This window comes from Botrytis byssoidea (assembly GCF_014898295.1).
Source record: "Botrytis byssoidea strain MUCL 94 chromosome Unknown BBYS_038, whole genome shotgun sequence".
Taxonomy (NCBI): domain Eukaryota; kingdom Fungi; phylum Ascomycota; class Leotiomycetes; order Helotiales; family Sclerotiniaceae; genus Botrytis; species Botrytis byssoidea.
Genome location: NW_024065879.1, coordinates 115385 through 128895, shown reverse-complemented (window position 1 = coordinate 128895; position 13511 = coordinate 115385). Strand labels below are relative to the sequence as shown.

The window sequence follows — 13511 nt, the reverse complement described above, 5'->3', positions numbered from 1 at the left end:
ATCTACCGCGAAGTGTGGGTTACACCAGGATCATTGTTTTCCGTCCGCGGATCAAAGTCATCACTTTGACCAAGAGAGAATACCAATGATTAGGGCACTGCCCCTCATTAGGAGTGAAAGTTACCAAAGGACTCTCTATGCGAGATTATTTCAACAAATATTACAAAGGTAAGCAGCTGGGTACAAATCCGCACATCGCTTTTGAGCAAGTCGCAGTTCCAAAACAACAGGATTTACAAAACAATGACTGGTACGATGAGATGCGATATCAAGGTAGCCAATCAAGAAACTGCAAGGATTACCATGCGAGGGTTTGATACCGATCCTCTGGGTCCAATTTAAAAAAAAATTGCTAGCATCATATTCGGTGTTTAGCCTGCTTTGATCTGAAGGTGGGAAACGTGTATGGAAATTCAGGAAACCAGGAATTGTCGTCAACGGGTTTTCCGAAAACACGGGAAGGACGTAAGATTCTCATCTCAAGCGTTCATGACTTTCTATTGAGAGTGAAGGAAAATGTGCAAATATCGTCGGCTAAGTACACGCATATGAGTATATTTCCGGTTAAGTAAGGTTGAGATTCAAGATAGTTGGCAACATCAAAGTGGTAGATGCCATGCGGCACAGCCCTAAAAGTAATGGACAATACAAGCATGGATGTGATTCTTGCCTGAAGACTAATCCGCGCCCCCAAGTCCCTGCAAGTGGGAAATCTCCAGGATCAATGAAGTCCGATAGTGATCAGGTCACTTAAAGCTGGTACAAGCTTCATGGAGTATAGCTGGGTAATATGGATTCAAGGAAGAGGGGAAGTATCTCTCCTTCTGTATCTGCCAAAGTGTCCACACCTTATAAATGGGGATGTAGCTCTATTCTATCAATTTGATTTATATCTGTTCTATTCCTATGTTGCAAGGATGTATTCCAGGGGACAGATAATGATTCACAGATAACACACTCTAACAATATGCAACAGAGGATAAGAATGTACCACGGGACCAAGACCGCGATTCTGCATTAAATTATGTTCCTTTCATCTTACCTTCTGTGCTTGCCGGGCCCTTATTGTTAGATCAATTTCAGTCACTTCATTACATCGAAATGAGCCCGTAAATTCCAACTGTTGAAGACCCCCCTTGTAATGCTGTGGAACCAGTCAATATCAAGCATTCACAACATTCGTCAAGGATCTTTCGTCTTCAATGTGTTCACCCTCTGGGGCCCTTGACCAAATTCCATGCACGTCCGGATTCTTTCTCGTGTAACCGTATCTTCCTTAAGAAGGTCTACCAGAAAAGCCAGTATCTATACTCAATAGCGTGTTATTTCCGATCATCCCCTGGTAGAATGGAAGCTTCCACTCGTTGACAAAGTCAAGCATCACATAATTAAACAAACAGAACTAGCTAGTACATGAGTGGACAGTCACCGATTGGAGCTCAGTCTCAAAACTAGCATAACCGCGGGGCTCCATAGCTGTAAGCTCATTTTCCAAGACGCGTTACTCGAGATCCCCCACCAAAAGCAAAGGAAGTATTAGTTGATAAGATAGCGCAATTAAAAGTATATTTTTGCAGTGTGGAAGCCTCCAACCTCTTTGGCTCAACCAGAACAGACAAAATTTCATTAGAAAGCCCCCATTAAAGTATACTACTCTAATCATCAGCATAACTTCCAATATCACGATGGGTGAGAACATAGTTCGGAGGATTATATGTTCAGTCGAGGATTTCGAGATTCGGCACGGTAGCTGCTCCCCAGATCTAATCGGAGGTAGTTGCAGGCTTTTTACTGATTTGGATAAACTTCATATTCAACATCTGCTGTGGAACATACGCTTAGGATGGCTACCTCATCCATCAATTCTCGTGCCGAAGGCTCCCCAAAAAGAGGATAAGTTCTCCATTGCTGATGTAGGAATTGGCAGTGCGTAAGTATTTCGTCAACAAGTCAATTGGATACCAACACTAAACTGAACTTTATCAATGCAGAGATTGGCTGCTGGAATTATCACAGATAGTCTCTCCCAATTTGCAGCTTCATGGTTTCGACATATCCAAGGAGCTTTTTCCAGCAAAAGAATATCTCCTCTCGAACATGAAGCTTGAGATTCTTGATGCTTTCGAAACGTTACCAGAGTACTTGAAGGGAAATTTTGATGTTGTTCATATTAGGGCTTTCATAATTGTCGTAAAAGGGGGCCATCCTGGAGTTCTGCTAGACAATCTCATTGCTATGCAGAGTAATTAAATCATATCATACTTCGAGAAGATGGATGAGAAGATTAGAAGCCAATCCATGGATGAAACTTCAGAGCCAGGAGGATATCTTCAATGGGATGAGATGGACTCTGCATCTTTCAGTGCCCATTCCCCTAATGAATTCACACCCAAAGTGGATATGGAACTAGTTATAGACAGGTTTCAAGACATTTGCAAGAGTGATCTAGATTTTGGGTGAGTTGCTGATCCTATCAACCCCCACGTTAGACAGAGAAATGACTAACCAAACCCCTCTCATTATCAGATGGGTCTCCAACCTGGCAGAGATATGTATGTAATCAACAAGGGTTAAAACTCGTCGACAGTTTCCGCCTTCCGTGTAACGATATTTTGAGACAAATGTCAACAGATAATTTTTTAATGGGACTTGAAGATTTAGGATATATCGTGTCGGAGAGAGCACTAGGAGAAAGAGCAGCATATAGACTGGCGTTTAATAAAGCTGTGTTGGAGACGAGAAAAGGGGTCAGCATTTCTATGGATATGGTTGTTGTTGTGTGTCAATTGGAGAAGTGATTGCAAAGGAACCAGGTAATAAGTGTCTTATAATCACGAACTGCAATATTTGATAAGTTATTCAGATCAAGCCGTGGAGATAAATCTATTTGATTACAAATATTCCTACCTAATTTCTCAAGACTTCAACTTAATATGAAGAATCGATCCAAGAAGCCCAATTACTTCCCCACAATGTGGTCTTGCTGACTGTTCCAGTAGCAGTCGTTTCCTAGATCAATAGTAAGTATGTTTTCTCTAATTCGTTCACATGTCTATTTTACTCACATAAACCCTCGCCGATGTGCTTGAGCCAGCTCCGGTATTGGCATATTCCATGAATATTCTAACTAATGTCAACACTTTTTCATCAAACAAAAATAGGGAGTGAAACGTACGGTGCAGCATTAGCGGCAAGTGTAGTCCACCCCGCGGCATTAACAACGTCTGTCAATACAGAGTTCTGGAAGATCACACGAGCAAGCGCTCGCCATGGTCGGCCGAGATAGACCTTTCCTGTCAGACTGAACCCGTCTGCTTGGGTGATCTACAAAAGTTTAGAGATTTGTTCGAGAAGTGGGGTGGGATATCTTACGGTACTGCTGTCAATAATATACCAACCAGAATCAGTGGCAAGTGTCCTGGAGTTTGCGGTGATTGCACCACCTCCGTTCGAAGCAATTGTACCTGGAAATGGGTTAGAACATTTGGCTGGCATCTATTAGGTTGTCGCATTGTCCGAGATAACATACATTCACCAAACCAAGCAGCAGCATTTCCAAATATATAATCCACAGCCCCTTTTGTGGTCAGCGATTTCCATTTGTATTCTTCCGGTCATTCAAAGACCTACCTTCAATATAACAATTCGAGTAATATTGCTTGCCAGCTTTTGCATATAAAGTATCTTGGTAGCCCGTAAATGAGCATCCATAATATCCTTGCTGGTCTCCATTGGCAGTTACAGCAACGGCCTAGAAAGAGTCATATTAGTCAGTCAATTTCTCACTGCTACAAAGTTTAGGTTGAGAAAATAGCGAACCTGAACTCCTGCTCCATAGGTATTCGCAAAGTTGACATTATAGGCCTTGAAATTGGCGCTTCTGATATTTGCTGTAGAGCTAGCATCGAGACCAATAGTTGTGGAGTTAATGCCATGCGTAATTGTTACTGTGTTACTTTTGTATGTTCCAGTGCTGGCACAAGTTAGTTGCTTGTCCCCCAAAATTGTCAAAGGGCTTCTACTTTGTGGTATATCCATAGACAGTGAGGTTTCCTCCGTAGCTGATCGTCAACTGCTCGTTGTATGTTCCACTGTATATGAAAATGCATGCCACTGCAGTCGACGACCCAAGCGCAGTCAATGCAGCACCAACTGTGCTATATTCGCCGGAAAGAGTACCGCTCCCTCTCACTGTTAGGCATCCAGACGGTGGGCTAGTTCGGCTGGCTCTTTTGTGCAGTACTGCCGATGCATCTATGGAACCAACAAATAAGAGAATGGCAAGTAAAAAACTAGGAATGTATTTAGAAGCTGCCATAGTTTCAAAGGTAGACCTCAACAGCAAACGGTGAAGTTGGTTGATGTCAATTGAGGAGCGTGTTCTAAATTGTAGAGTAACAGTATTTATACATAATCTAATTTTCCTAAATCTAGCGAAGGAATGAAGCTCGTTCAATTCCTCACCCGCTCCAATTGAGATTTCGAATCTACTTCTCTGATTCCCTAAGGCAAAATACTGTAAATGGATACATCTGCTGGTATTCGCAGGGAATGGTACGGAAACAACACATACGAGCTTATTTTGCGGGGAATCAATCCCCATTTTTCCGCATGCGTGGTAACGGAACATTTCGAAAATCCACACTTCGGTACTTCATTTAAATCTGAAGGTAAGAACATGTCGCTCTCGGTATATTAAGGGGGCGATAGTGACCACGCACATGCCACATGATGATCCTGTATTCAGGCTCAATCCATGACCATATAATTCACGCAACGTTTTCGCGGATCGTGCGGAGGTCAAAAGCATTTTTAAACCTCCGTATCGCAGGAACGTAATGATAGGGTATGAAACAGATAGATTTAAACGCCTCGAAACAAACTTGTGGGGCTGATCCTTTCCCACATTGTAATGGGAATACGATGCCTATACGTGGAAATACTCCAGGAATGGACAATACCTTTTAAGTTCCTTCCTCCTTCTTCGAGAAGGTCGTTTTGTACTCATTAAGCAAATGATCCACATAGATTGATTCATTTAAGTGAACAAGAAAAGCCCGTCGAGCCATCCAAGACAGCCAGCCGCGAATATAAATTTGTGCTCTTCGAACTTGTTGCTCGATCTCAACCACTACATCTGCAATCATGCATCACAAATTTGAATTTTTGGCTTTAGCAACATCGGTCTTCTCGTCAGCCTATGCATCACCAACTGCAGTGAGAAATGAAGCGAACGGTGTCAGTCTTGCCAAACGTGCGACTTGCACTCCTGCTTCTGCTGGAAATTCCGGAACCGATGACGTTCCAGCCATTGCTGCCGCCATCTCATCATGCGGAAGCGGAGGAGTCATTCAGATCCCGGCCGGCGTACAGTATGCAATAAATAGTGTGGTCGACTTCACGGGATGTGCTGGATGCACCCTGAATATCGAAGGTACACTCAAAGTCTCGGACGATTTAGACTTTTGGGATGGGAAACGAGCTATATTCTATATGGATGGCATCAACAAAGCAACTATCCAATCTGTCACTGGAACGGGTGTGATAGATGGAAATGGGCAAGCAGCATACGATTACTTCGCTATTAACTCTTCATACGCTCGCCCAACGTTGCACTATATAACCGGGGCATCTTCCAATATCGCCATCAAGAATCTCAAGGTCAAGAATCCACCCAACGTTTTCTTCAGTGTTACTGGAGGTTCGAAAAACGTCGCATATTCTGACTTAACAATGACAGCAGCTTCAAAATCGACAACGGCCCCAAAGAATACGGACGGATTCGACGTTGGTGACTCGACATTTGTTACATTAAACAACATCAAAGTTACAAATCAAGATGATTGCGTAGCTTTCAAGCCCGGAGCAAACTATACAACTGTGGATACTATTACTTGTACTGGATCACATGGACTCTCTGTTGGTTCTCTTGGAAACAAAGCAGGCACAACCGATTCAGTAACAAACATATACGTCACTGGCGCAACGATGGTCAATTCTACCAAAGCCGTTGGCATCAAATTGTACCCCGGAGGAAGCTCGCACGGATCAGCCATCGTCAGTAACGTAACCTTCAATGATGTTACAGTGGAAAATAGCGATTGGGCGGCTCAGATCCAAAGTTGCTACAACGAAGATGCAACTTATTGTGCCAGCAGTCCCAGCACTGCCTCAGTTACAGACGTATATTTCACAAATTTCAAAGGAACGACAAGCTCAAAATATTCTCCAGATGTAGCGAACCTGAACTGTCCAGCGGGCGGAACATGTAACATCTATTTCTCCTCTTGGTCGGTTGCTCCAGCATCTGGCTCTGCCACTTTTCTGTGCGCCAATGTTGATAAATCAACGGGCCTGACCTGTACTTCCGGTGCGTCGGGATAAGTGGTAGTTCGTGTTTTTGGGTGTTGACAATTTGTTGTACATATTTTGACAGGCATTCATGTCATGGATTATTTTCTTGCTGCTGAATACAGCTTTTCGGTACTGATCCCAGGTAGGAACAGTCATTTCTTTGAGGCCATACTTAGCTTATATATATATTCTTCATCCTGGACCTATAATTATACGTTGGGTATGCTTGTGAGTGAGCCGCGTATTGAAAACTATAATTAATGGATGAGATACAAATTCTGTTCTGCTGCAAAAGATCGAAATCGGTGAACTTCAAGACCCGAGAGGTCCAGGCTAAATCAGCGTAGATCACATCCACCGTCCAACGCCTAACATTGAACTATTTTGACTGAATGGCAAAACCGTGCCCGACTCCGAACGTACACAGCAGCATTGCCATCATCCCATTCTATGCGTCAGAAAAACACATGATTCCAAGCACCTGAGCTACAGCCTCGGCGGGCGCTAATCCGAAACGTAATTCCACCCTCGAATTCACCCCTCAAGATCTGAAAAGAAACTTGCGTAATTTAGCTCAATTCCATCTGAACTATCTCTCGGTACTTCTGCCAATATCTCTTCCCTTATATTCATCTGGATAATAGTTTTGACATCATCGATTCTTGTCAGTACTGCGATTTTTCCCCTTGTGACTTCCTCCTTTATGCCTCAATACTCAAGAGTAGCCTACAAGTTTGGACCATGATGAAAACTATGAGGTAAAGCATACTAACCCGATGGGACTACCTCGAGAGTGAAGTGTACCCTGATACTTTGAGGTGGGCGATGGTGTAGATCGGTTATCAAAGTCGAGGGTGCGCAAGAAGTTACTAAAGAGAGGTGCGAAATCCTTAGTCGCTTGCATTAATCGCCTATTTTTAATGTCACATTAAGACATTAACATCAAGCAGCCTCATATACCATATCGTAAATGTTGTCTGGTCCAGGGTTATTTTTGCCGGCCCTAAGCTCAAGTTAGTTTCTCATGCCACTCGTGATACTACTCTGTAGCTTCATCGAGCAGCGTTAGAATTCTAAATTTTGATGGTTCTTTGTGGGCAGATTTCTGGTAACCAGTAACGAAGCGACTCGCCTACTTGACAAAGTCTAGAAATTCAAAAATTGATCTGATTCGAGGCTTGTATGTGCTGATTTTGGGATTGATTGACTCATTTTAGTCAAAGACTGATTGATACCTCTGAGAGAAATACGGCACTGACTGCGGAAATAAAGAATTTGCATCCAGTTATAGTTCCATGATAGTTTGATTTCAGCGAGAGTTACTCAGGATGGGCATGATACAAAAGGCTCGAAAATATCGTTAAGTAGATGAGTAAATTCAGTAATTACACGGGGCGATGAAGGCAACAACAACCAGAGAAGTCCTACCTACCTGTTCCATTTTGGTTATGGTCAGTAAAATAGGATGGATCTAACAGTGTCAAGCTCATGAGTATCATTCTGTGTGTTGAGCAAAAACATAATTTCGATGTCATGAAGCTTTTGTAAGTCTTAATTAAAATCACTTTTCCGCTGCACAAGGAGACAGGAGTAGCAAGCAAATCCGCTCGAAGTAAGCAGTCATCATTTAGACTGAAACGATGTATCCAGTTGGCATCCCTAAGTCTCATTACTACTACAAAATTAATACGAGTTTTGGAAGCTACAAAATGACCATGAACAACTCACAGTTCCGTCTTTCTATCAGAAGTGGTGTCTCTCTTTGCCTTCTTTGCTTCCGCTTGTGCTTTCGATGGAAAATGTCCTTCCAGATCCATCCATTCAGCAACAAATGCTGTTACTATTTTAGCCCAATCCTCTACTGTACGCATGTCTAAATGCTCCCCGTCATCCTCAATATGATGCCAAACGCTCGGAAATGGGTTGGGTATCATGTGTAAAATTTCCACACCACGGGCCATGAAAGGTATATGATCATCTTGTACACCACCGAAACCAGAAAAGGTAGTCCGACCGACATCAGGAAGGAAATGGTGTTCGACTTTTGTTTGAGCTATCCCAAGCCATCGTAAACGATTTTCAATGGTAGCAAGACTTTTGTATGCCCAATGTGTAGTTTCGAAATATGAAGGAATGCTTGGATTTTCGTGCCCAAGAAGATCAAGAAGAAGAAACAAGCTAATCGAGTCTAATGGATTTTTGTAATTCGACATAGCTGCATGCGCCGTCGCTTCCCATGTTTCCGCCAATGCTCTGAATGGGTTAGAATAAGAATTGTACGGATTGGAAAATATCTCACCTTGCGCCATAAAGAGAATCATCATTAGTCCAGCTCAGGAATGCTTCTTCGCCGTCGAGGAACAGTATTTGAACACCCTTTTCTTCTTCCAAACCAATATCACCTGCCGTTTTCATCGCTTCCCATTTATTCTTTAATGCCTGATCCACACTTCTAGCTGCATGCATAATCATCGCACAAGGAGCTGCGCTGTCAGTTGCGCCAATAAATCCCGTAGGGGTGAGTTTGCTATCGTAGTGTGCCACCAAGGCCAATCTTCCTACATCTCCAGATTTCGCCCAAGGAGGATCGCGAGTTATAATGATATTAACAAATGGCACTTGTTTGTCGCCGGTGACGGGAGTCTTCGAAGTCGAGTTTTGGAATTCAATTGTCCATTCTGGAAGATGCGTTGTAAAGAAATCAACGAAGTGTCTTTGAACAGTTTGAATTCCTGGGGTTCCTGGGACTCTAGGGATCAAAATCGGTGAAAGAATGGCTCCATTATGTATATCAAAATCTGCGCCTGCAGATGGGAGACTACGAAATGTCTCATCGGATAAGGGAGTGTATGCCGTGACGTTAATACTCAAGATGCTGCAAATCAAGATAGCGACTGTTGCGATGTATTGCGAAATCATTATACCGAGTGAGAAGGCGAGCGCCTCTTGTATTTATCTGCAATATCTCCGCAATATCATACTTCCCTAAATGTTGTGTGAGCAGACACTATTCGTTCCTAAAGTCTAACGGTAATCTGTTACAATGATACCGAGATATGTAACCGCGGCTAAATGTCGCGGCCCGTCGCGTCAAACGCGCTTGACTATTGTATCAAATTTATTTCTATGCTGTATCCATCTAAACAATATTTGAAATATTACACAGCTGTCAGATATTGAGATTCGATTCGAAATTGGATCAGCCATCCGGCCACAAGCAGAATAATGATTGATTAATAATTAGTTCCCAAACCTACTAAAAGACACTCTTTCCCCTCGCCATACCCGTGATCAAAAGCAATGATAATATTGCTCGCACGATTAGCGGCGCCCAGGGGGCTGGCTAGCCAAAGACCCTTATCATGTTTTAGAGCAGGTAGTTTCAGACACGCTAGTCAAATTGCGAAGAATAAAATACCACGAGCAGCAACACCACAACCTGTACCAACACCGCAATATGCAAGCAAAAGGCCCGGTCAGTACATCTGCCCCTTTGTATCATTCAAACTAATTCTAAATAGCCTATCCCGAACGTCTGCTTATCTATCATTCTGGGACTGGAAGAACAGTGTTCCTCGGCTGCTTGAAAGTTACAACTATTTTCATATTTGTATTTTTTACTCTAGTTGTAGCGCCCGCACATTACTATGCGGAGGATGAACCTGAATGGGTGGCACCTGCTGGTAAGTTGATGCTAAGCTTTCGAATCTTGCGGAATTTGAGTGCAATGACATCAAAAATTACCGAAGTCTTCTTTTTACTTTCAGAAACTAATATAATTCCAAGTTCTACTATCTGGAGCTGTTCCGGTGGTGTTCGTGGCATACATAACATCACCATTTGTCAATTACATCCATCTCAGATTGCCCAATTTTGCTCGCAATTCACGCGATCTATTGATGAGATACTCAAAGAACCCACCAAAAGATGCACAGGTCGATATCACTACGATGAACTTTGTAGGGAAACCAAGGGTAACTAGGCTCGAAATCTCCGAATTGAAAGCTGTAAAGCAAAGATTTGGCGTTGTGAATTTCTCTCGAGATACGAGAAAAATTAACGCCACGAGAAAATGGTGGATGCCAAAGGCTGTACGAGTATTTGGGGTGCATGGCGGAGCAGGAAGAGTAAGGGAAGGGGAAGCCTGGGAAAACATTGCCAAGAAAATACGAAAGGTCTCTTGATATTGGTAAAAAAAAAATTAAAACCTCAACGGCAAAGCATCTGCACATGTAAAGAGATGTTTTAAAAATCAACGTTATTCTGCTATAGAGTCATCTCACTATCTAACCCGCTAAGCACAATCTCAATCCTCAGTTCCGTATCACTTATGTAACCCCCCACGAAGAGGAGCCAGAAGTGCACCTAACTTTCGACTAGCGCAAAGCCCACTTAACACCGTCTAGTCCATGGAACAACAACAACTTTAGGAATCTTGACTTCCGCAATCTCATGTTTAGTATGTGACTGTACTCCCCACTCAGCGAGTTGTTCACCGACAGCGGTATCATCATGAATGCGCTGAAAAAATGCGGTCATCGCATCTATGCTTTTCCTTTCCATAGATTTAGTCCACGGCCTCCCTCGATGCCTGCTTCTACAATCTGCACAGAACTTTGGAAGGTATTGCGATGGATGATGTAGCATGAGACTTATTTCCTCAAGTTGTGTGAAGACTTCTAATGCAACAAAATATGGTGTTTGTAGAGATTCGCCAATCCTATCGTGCCATTCCCAAGAGCGAACCTCCAAGACTCTTACATCTTTGAAGCAATCTCTCCCTAGGAATCGATTGGCGAGTAATGGGACCATCCAATCAGAACGAGTACAGCACAGCATGTCGAAAATGTCTGTGTACAAAAAGTCCCGCGATGGATCGAAGCAAAGAGGTTTTACTTTGCTGTTGAAAGTGCCTTGTGTTTCTGGCGTCATCCAAACAAGTCGATAGTGCCTGAGTGTCTCCTCTCGACTTTGCTGGTTGACATGCAGTGTTATAGGCAAAGGAGCCGTGTGTTTGGCCCTACATTTACACGAAGGGCAGTGAGGCTCCTTTTGGCGACAAAAACGATTAGGTCGTACTTCGACTCTTCGTGGAGGAGGAAAAGCGAATTTCCATATTTTGATTTGCAACTCCTTGATCAGAGATGGAAAACAGTGAAATGTGTCAAGCTTGTCGGCCTTTATAGGGTCAAGGATCTGAGGTATGATTTTCCCTTCTGGGTCAGGGATATGTAAAGAGAAGATCGATAATGTTGATATCATCACATCTTCTTCTGAGAAGCATGCCATCTCTGCCACTATTTTACAAAGTAAGTGATAGTCTTTGAAGCTGTGTCCATAATTTTGGGGGAGAAACTAACTCGGGAGGTGAGCCTATAAGCTTTTACGTTTTGAAACTGATTTATGATTTCTCTGTTGAAAGGGGTTAAGATAATTTGGAAAAAGGATTCGAGTAGGTTTGAAGCAACTATATATCAATGGACAACAGTCTGAGTCTGACATTTTCTATTCACTTCCTGAAATCAGCTCACACTCTCCCAGCCTCAGATTTCTCCGATCTCAATTGTAGTGAGGTGCAGAGGCTATATTAATTCGTGTCAATGTGGTATATTTTGTGTTTCAGCAATGCAACAGAATCAAATCTTTATGAGGGAAAGCAGGTATATATCACAAAAAGCGTTTGCTAGGTACTTACGCATATCAAAGTAGATCAGCAATTGTGAGAGCATCAAAATTTAGCCGAGAGTGTGAAGTTTTGGATGGACTCATGCCTGATCTAATACAGCGTAGAAAAAGCCCATTGTATCAAGTATTCTCAGCATACCTGCTGTCTCAAAAACCGACTCTTAAACCAGAAAAGGAGAATCGGTTCTACACCTCTATCATGTCTTAGATGCTGAAAAAACAGACCTGCCGGCTTTCTCGAGGATTGAGCATATGGTTTGGGAAATTTTCTTTCTGGTGCGCCAAAGAGCTTTTCTTCATATGTTGTAGTTGGAATATTCCTGTCTTCAATCCATCTTGAGCCCTTACTCCAAGCCAAAAATTGGCGTCTCGGATTTGTGGGCAGCGCTCTTCCGGACAAATCATCTCCTTATACTAACATTCTATCATTCGAAAATAGATAGCAAGGTTTGCTCAATTCATAGTGTGCTTGGTTCGCACAGGTCGCCCGGTGTCTTCTATATTTTTTTTTGATTGGGTTGCTTGAGATATCCCAGAATCATGGACCGTGTAGCTTAAACAGTCCGCCCTGGAACTCAGATGAATCAGTATGGACCATTCATAACTCACATGTTCCAATTCTTCTGATGACTAGGAAGCTTCCCTTCTCTATGTATCAACTTTTGAGGCCCCGCTAGGGATTGTATTCTGGCAGCTTGTTTATGAGTGAACCCAACCCGCTCAATTACTAGTACAGTCCGATCGCTCGAAATGCTCGTGTTCCCGTCAACTTTTTTCAGAGGCGTTAATGGCTTTGCTGGTTTCGGGCTTAAACCTTGTATCTTCTTCGAGTAGACTGCCAACCCCTTTATTCTCCTCGCATTCTTTGCCGTTCACTTGCCCCTCATCTTTTCCTGCACCCGCTACTTCTTTCATATATCGTTTTGCTTCTTCCTCTTTCGCCCTTCACAGAATTTCTCCAGGCAAACGAATGGTAAGTCCAGAGTCGTGTTTCCTCATCAAGTAGTGTGCCTTAAAGACTCTTTCCATGGCATCTATTGACTTCCACCACTCTTTTCCTTCAACACCCAACTAGTGTGGCTCATCGATCCCATTCATCAATCTAAACTTCATGGTGTATTCCGTAGGGTCCCCGTAGTTGGTCGGCCACTGTCCGAGGGTATCTCTCGATTAATCATTCTCGATTCGGTGTTTGATTTCGATTAATATCTTTCCTCTCCGCACCCTTCGCATGAATGTAAATGGATATGGTGACTTGTTAAAATTTAGCCGATTTCTTTAAGATTACTGACTAAGTATCGAATCCCTTTCATCACCCGGAGCTGAATGAGAAGTTCATCATCGATGTGAGGTATGCCGAAATTGACTGAAGTTGGTATAGTTTTCGATTCTCTTCTAAGGGGCACTCCAAGATAAACCGAACATAATATGGTATGTGCCCTGAACTATGTGCAATCAAATGTCAGATTTCG

The 13511-nt window shown here is 42.8% G+C and overlaps 6 protein-coding genes across 6 annotated transcripts; 3 read left to right on the top strand and 3 right to left on the bottom strand.

Moving 5' to 3' along the window:
- Positions 1 to 1685: 1685 nt before the first annotated feature.
- On the top strand, positions 1686 to 2560 carry EAE97_011534 (uncharacterized protein; the record flags this gene model as incomplete). Its single annotated transcript, XM_038882049.1, has 4 exons — positions 1686 to 1930; positions 1992 to 2242; positions 2315 to 2456; positions 2527 to 2560. The coding sequence occupies 4 exons, from the start codon at positions 1686 to 1688 to the stop codon at positions 2558 to 2560; spliced, it is 672 nt and encodes a 223-aa protein (XP_038727100.1).
- A 368-nt stretch (positions 2561 to 2928) lies between these two features.
- EAE97_011533 (uncharacterized protein) lies at positions 2929 to 4318 on the bottom strand (the record flags this gene model as incomplete). Its single annotated transcript, XM_038882048.1, has 8 exons — positions 2929 to 3009; positions 3066 to 3123; positions 3176 to 3324; positions 3373 to 3464; positions 3530 to 3577; positions 3631 to 3751; positions 3820 to 3973; positions 4023 to 4318. 8 exons carry the CDS (start codon positions 4316 to 4318, stop codon positions 2929 to 2931), a joined length of 999 nt encoding a protein of 332 aa, XP_038727099.1.
- An 827-nt stretch (positions 4319 to 5145) lies between these two features.
- EAE97_011532 (uncharacterized protein) lies at positions 5146 to 6384 on the top strand (the record flags this gene model as incomplete). Its single annotated transcript, XM_038882047.1, has 1 exon — positions 5146 to 6384. One exon carries the CDS (start codon positions 5146 to 5148, stop codon positions 6382 to 6384), a length of 1239 nt encoding a protein of 412 aa, XP_038727098.1.
- A 1629-nt stretch (positions 6385 to 8013) lies between these two features.
- EAE97_011531 (uncharacterized protein) lies at positions 8014 to 9273 on the bottom strand (the record flags this gene model as incomplete). Its single annotated transcript, XM_038882046.1, has 3 exons — positions 8014 to 8029; positions 8083 to 8607; positions 8654 to 9273. The coding sequence occupies 3 exons, from the start codon at positions 9271 to 9273 to the stop codon at positions 8014 to 8016; spliced, it is 1161 nt and encodes a 386-aa protein (XP_038727097.1).
- Positions 9274 to 9654: 381 nt separating this feature from the next.
- EAE97_011530 (uncharacterized protein) lies at positions 9655 to 10538 on the top strand (the record flags this gene model as incomplete). Its single annotated transcript, XM_038882045.1, has 3 exons — positions 9655 to 9829; positions 9876 to 10037; positions 10141 to 10538. The coding sequence occupies 3 exons, from the start codon at positions 9655 to 9657 to the stop codon at positions 10536 to 10538; spliced, it is 735 nt and encodes a 244-aa protein (XP_038727096.1).
- A 208-nt stretch (positions 10539 to 10746) lies between these two features.
- Positions 10747 to 11643, bottom strand: EAE97_011529 (uncharacterized protein; the record flags this gene model as incomplete). Its single annotated transcript, XM_038882044.1, has 1 exon — positions 10747 to 11643. One exon carries the CDS (start codon positions 11641 to 11643, stop codon positions 10747 to 10749), a length of 897 nt encoding a protein of 298 aa, XP_038727095.1.
- Between the last annotated feature and the right edge of the window lie 1868 nt (positions 11644 to 13511).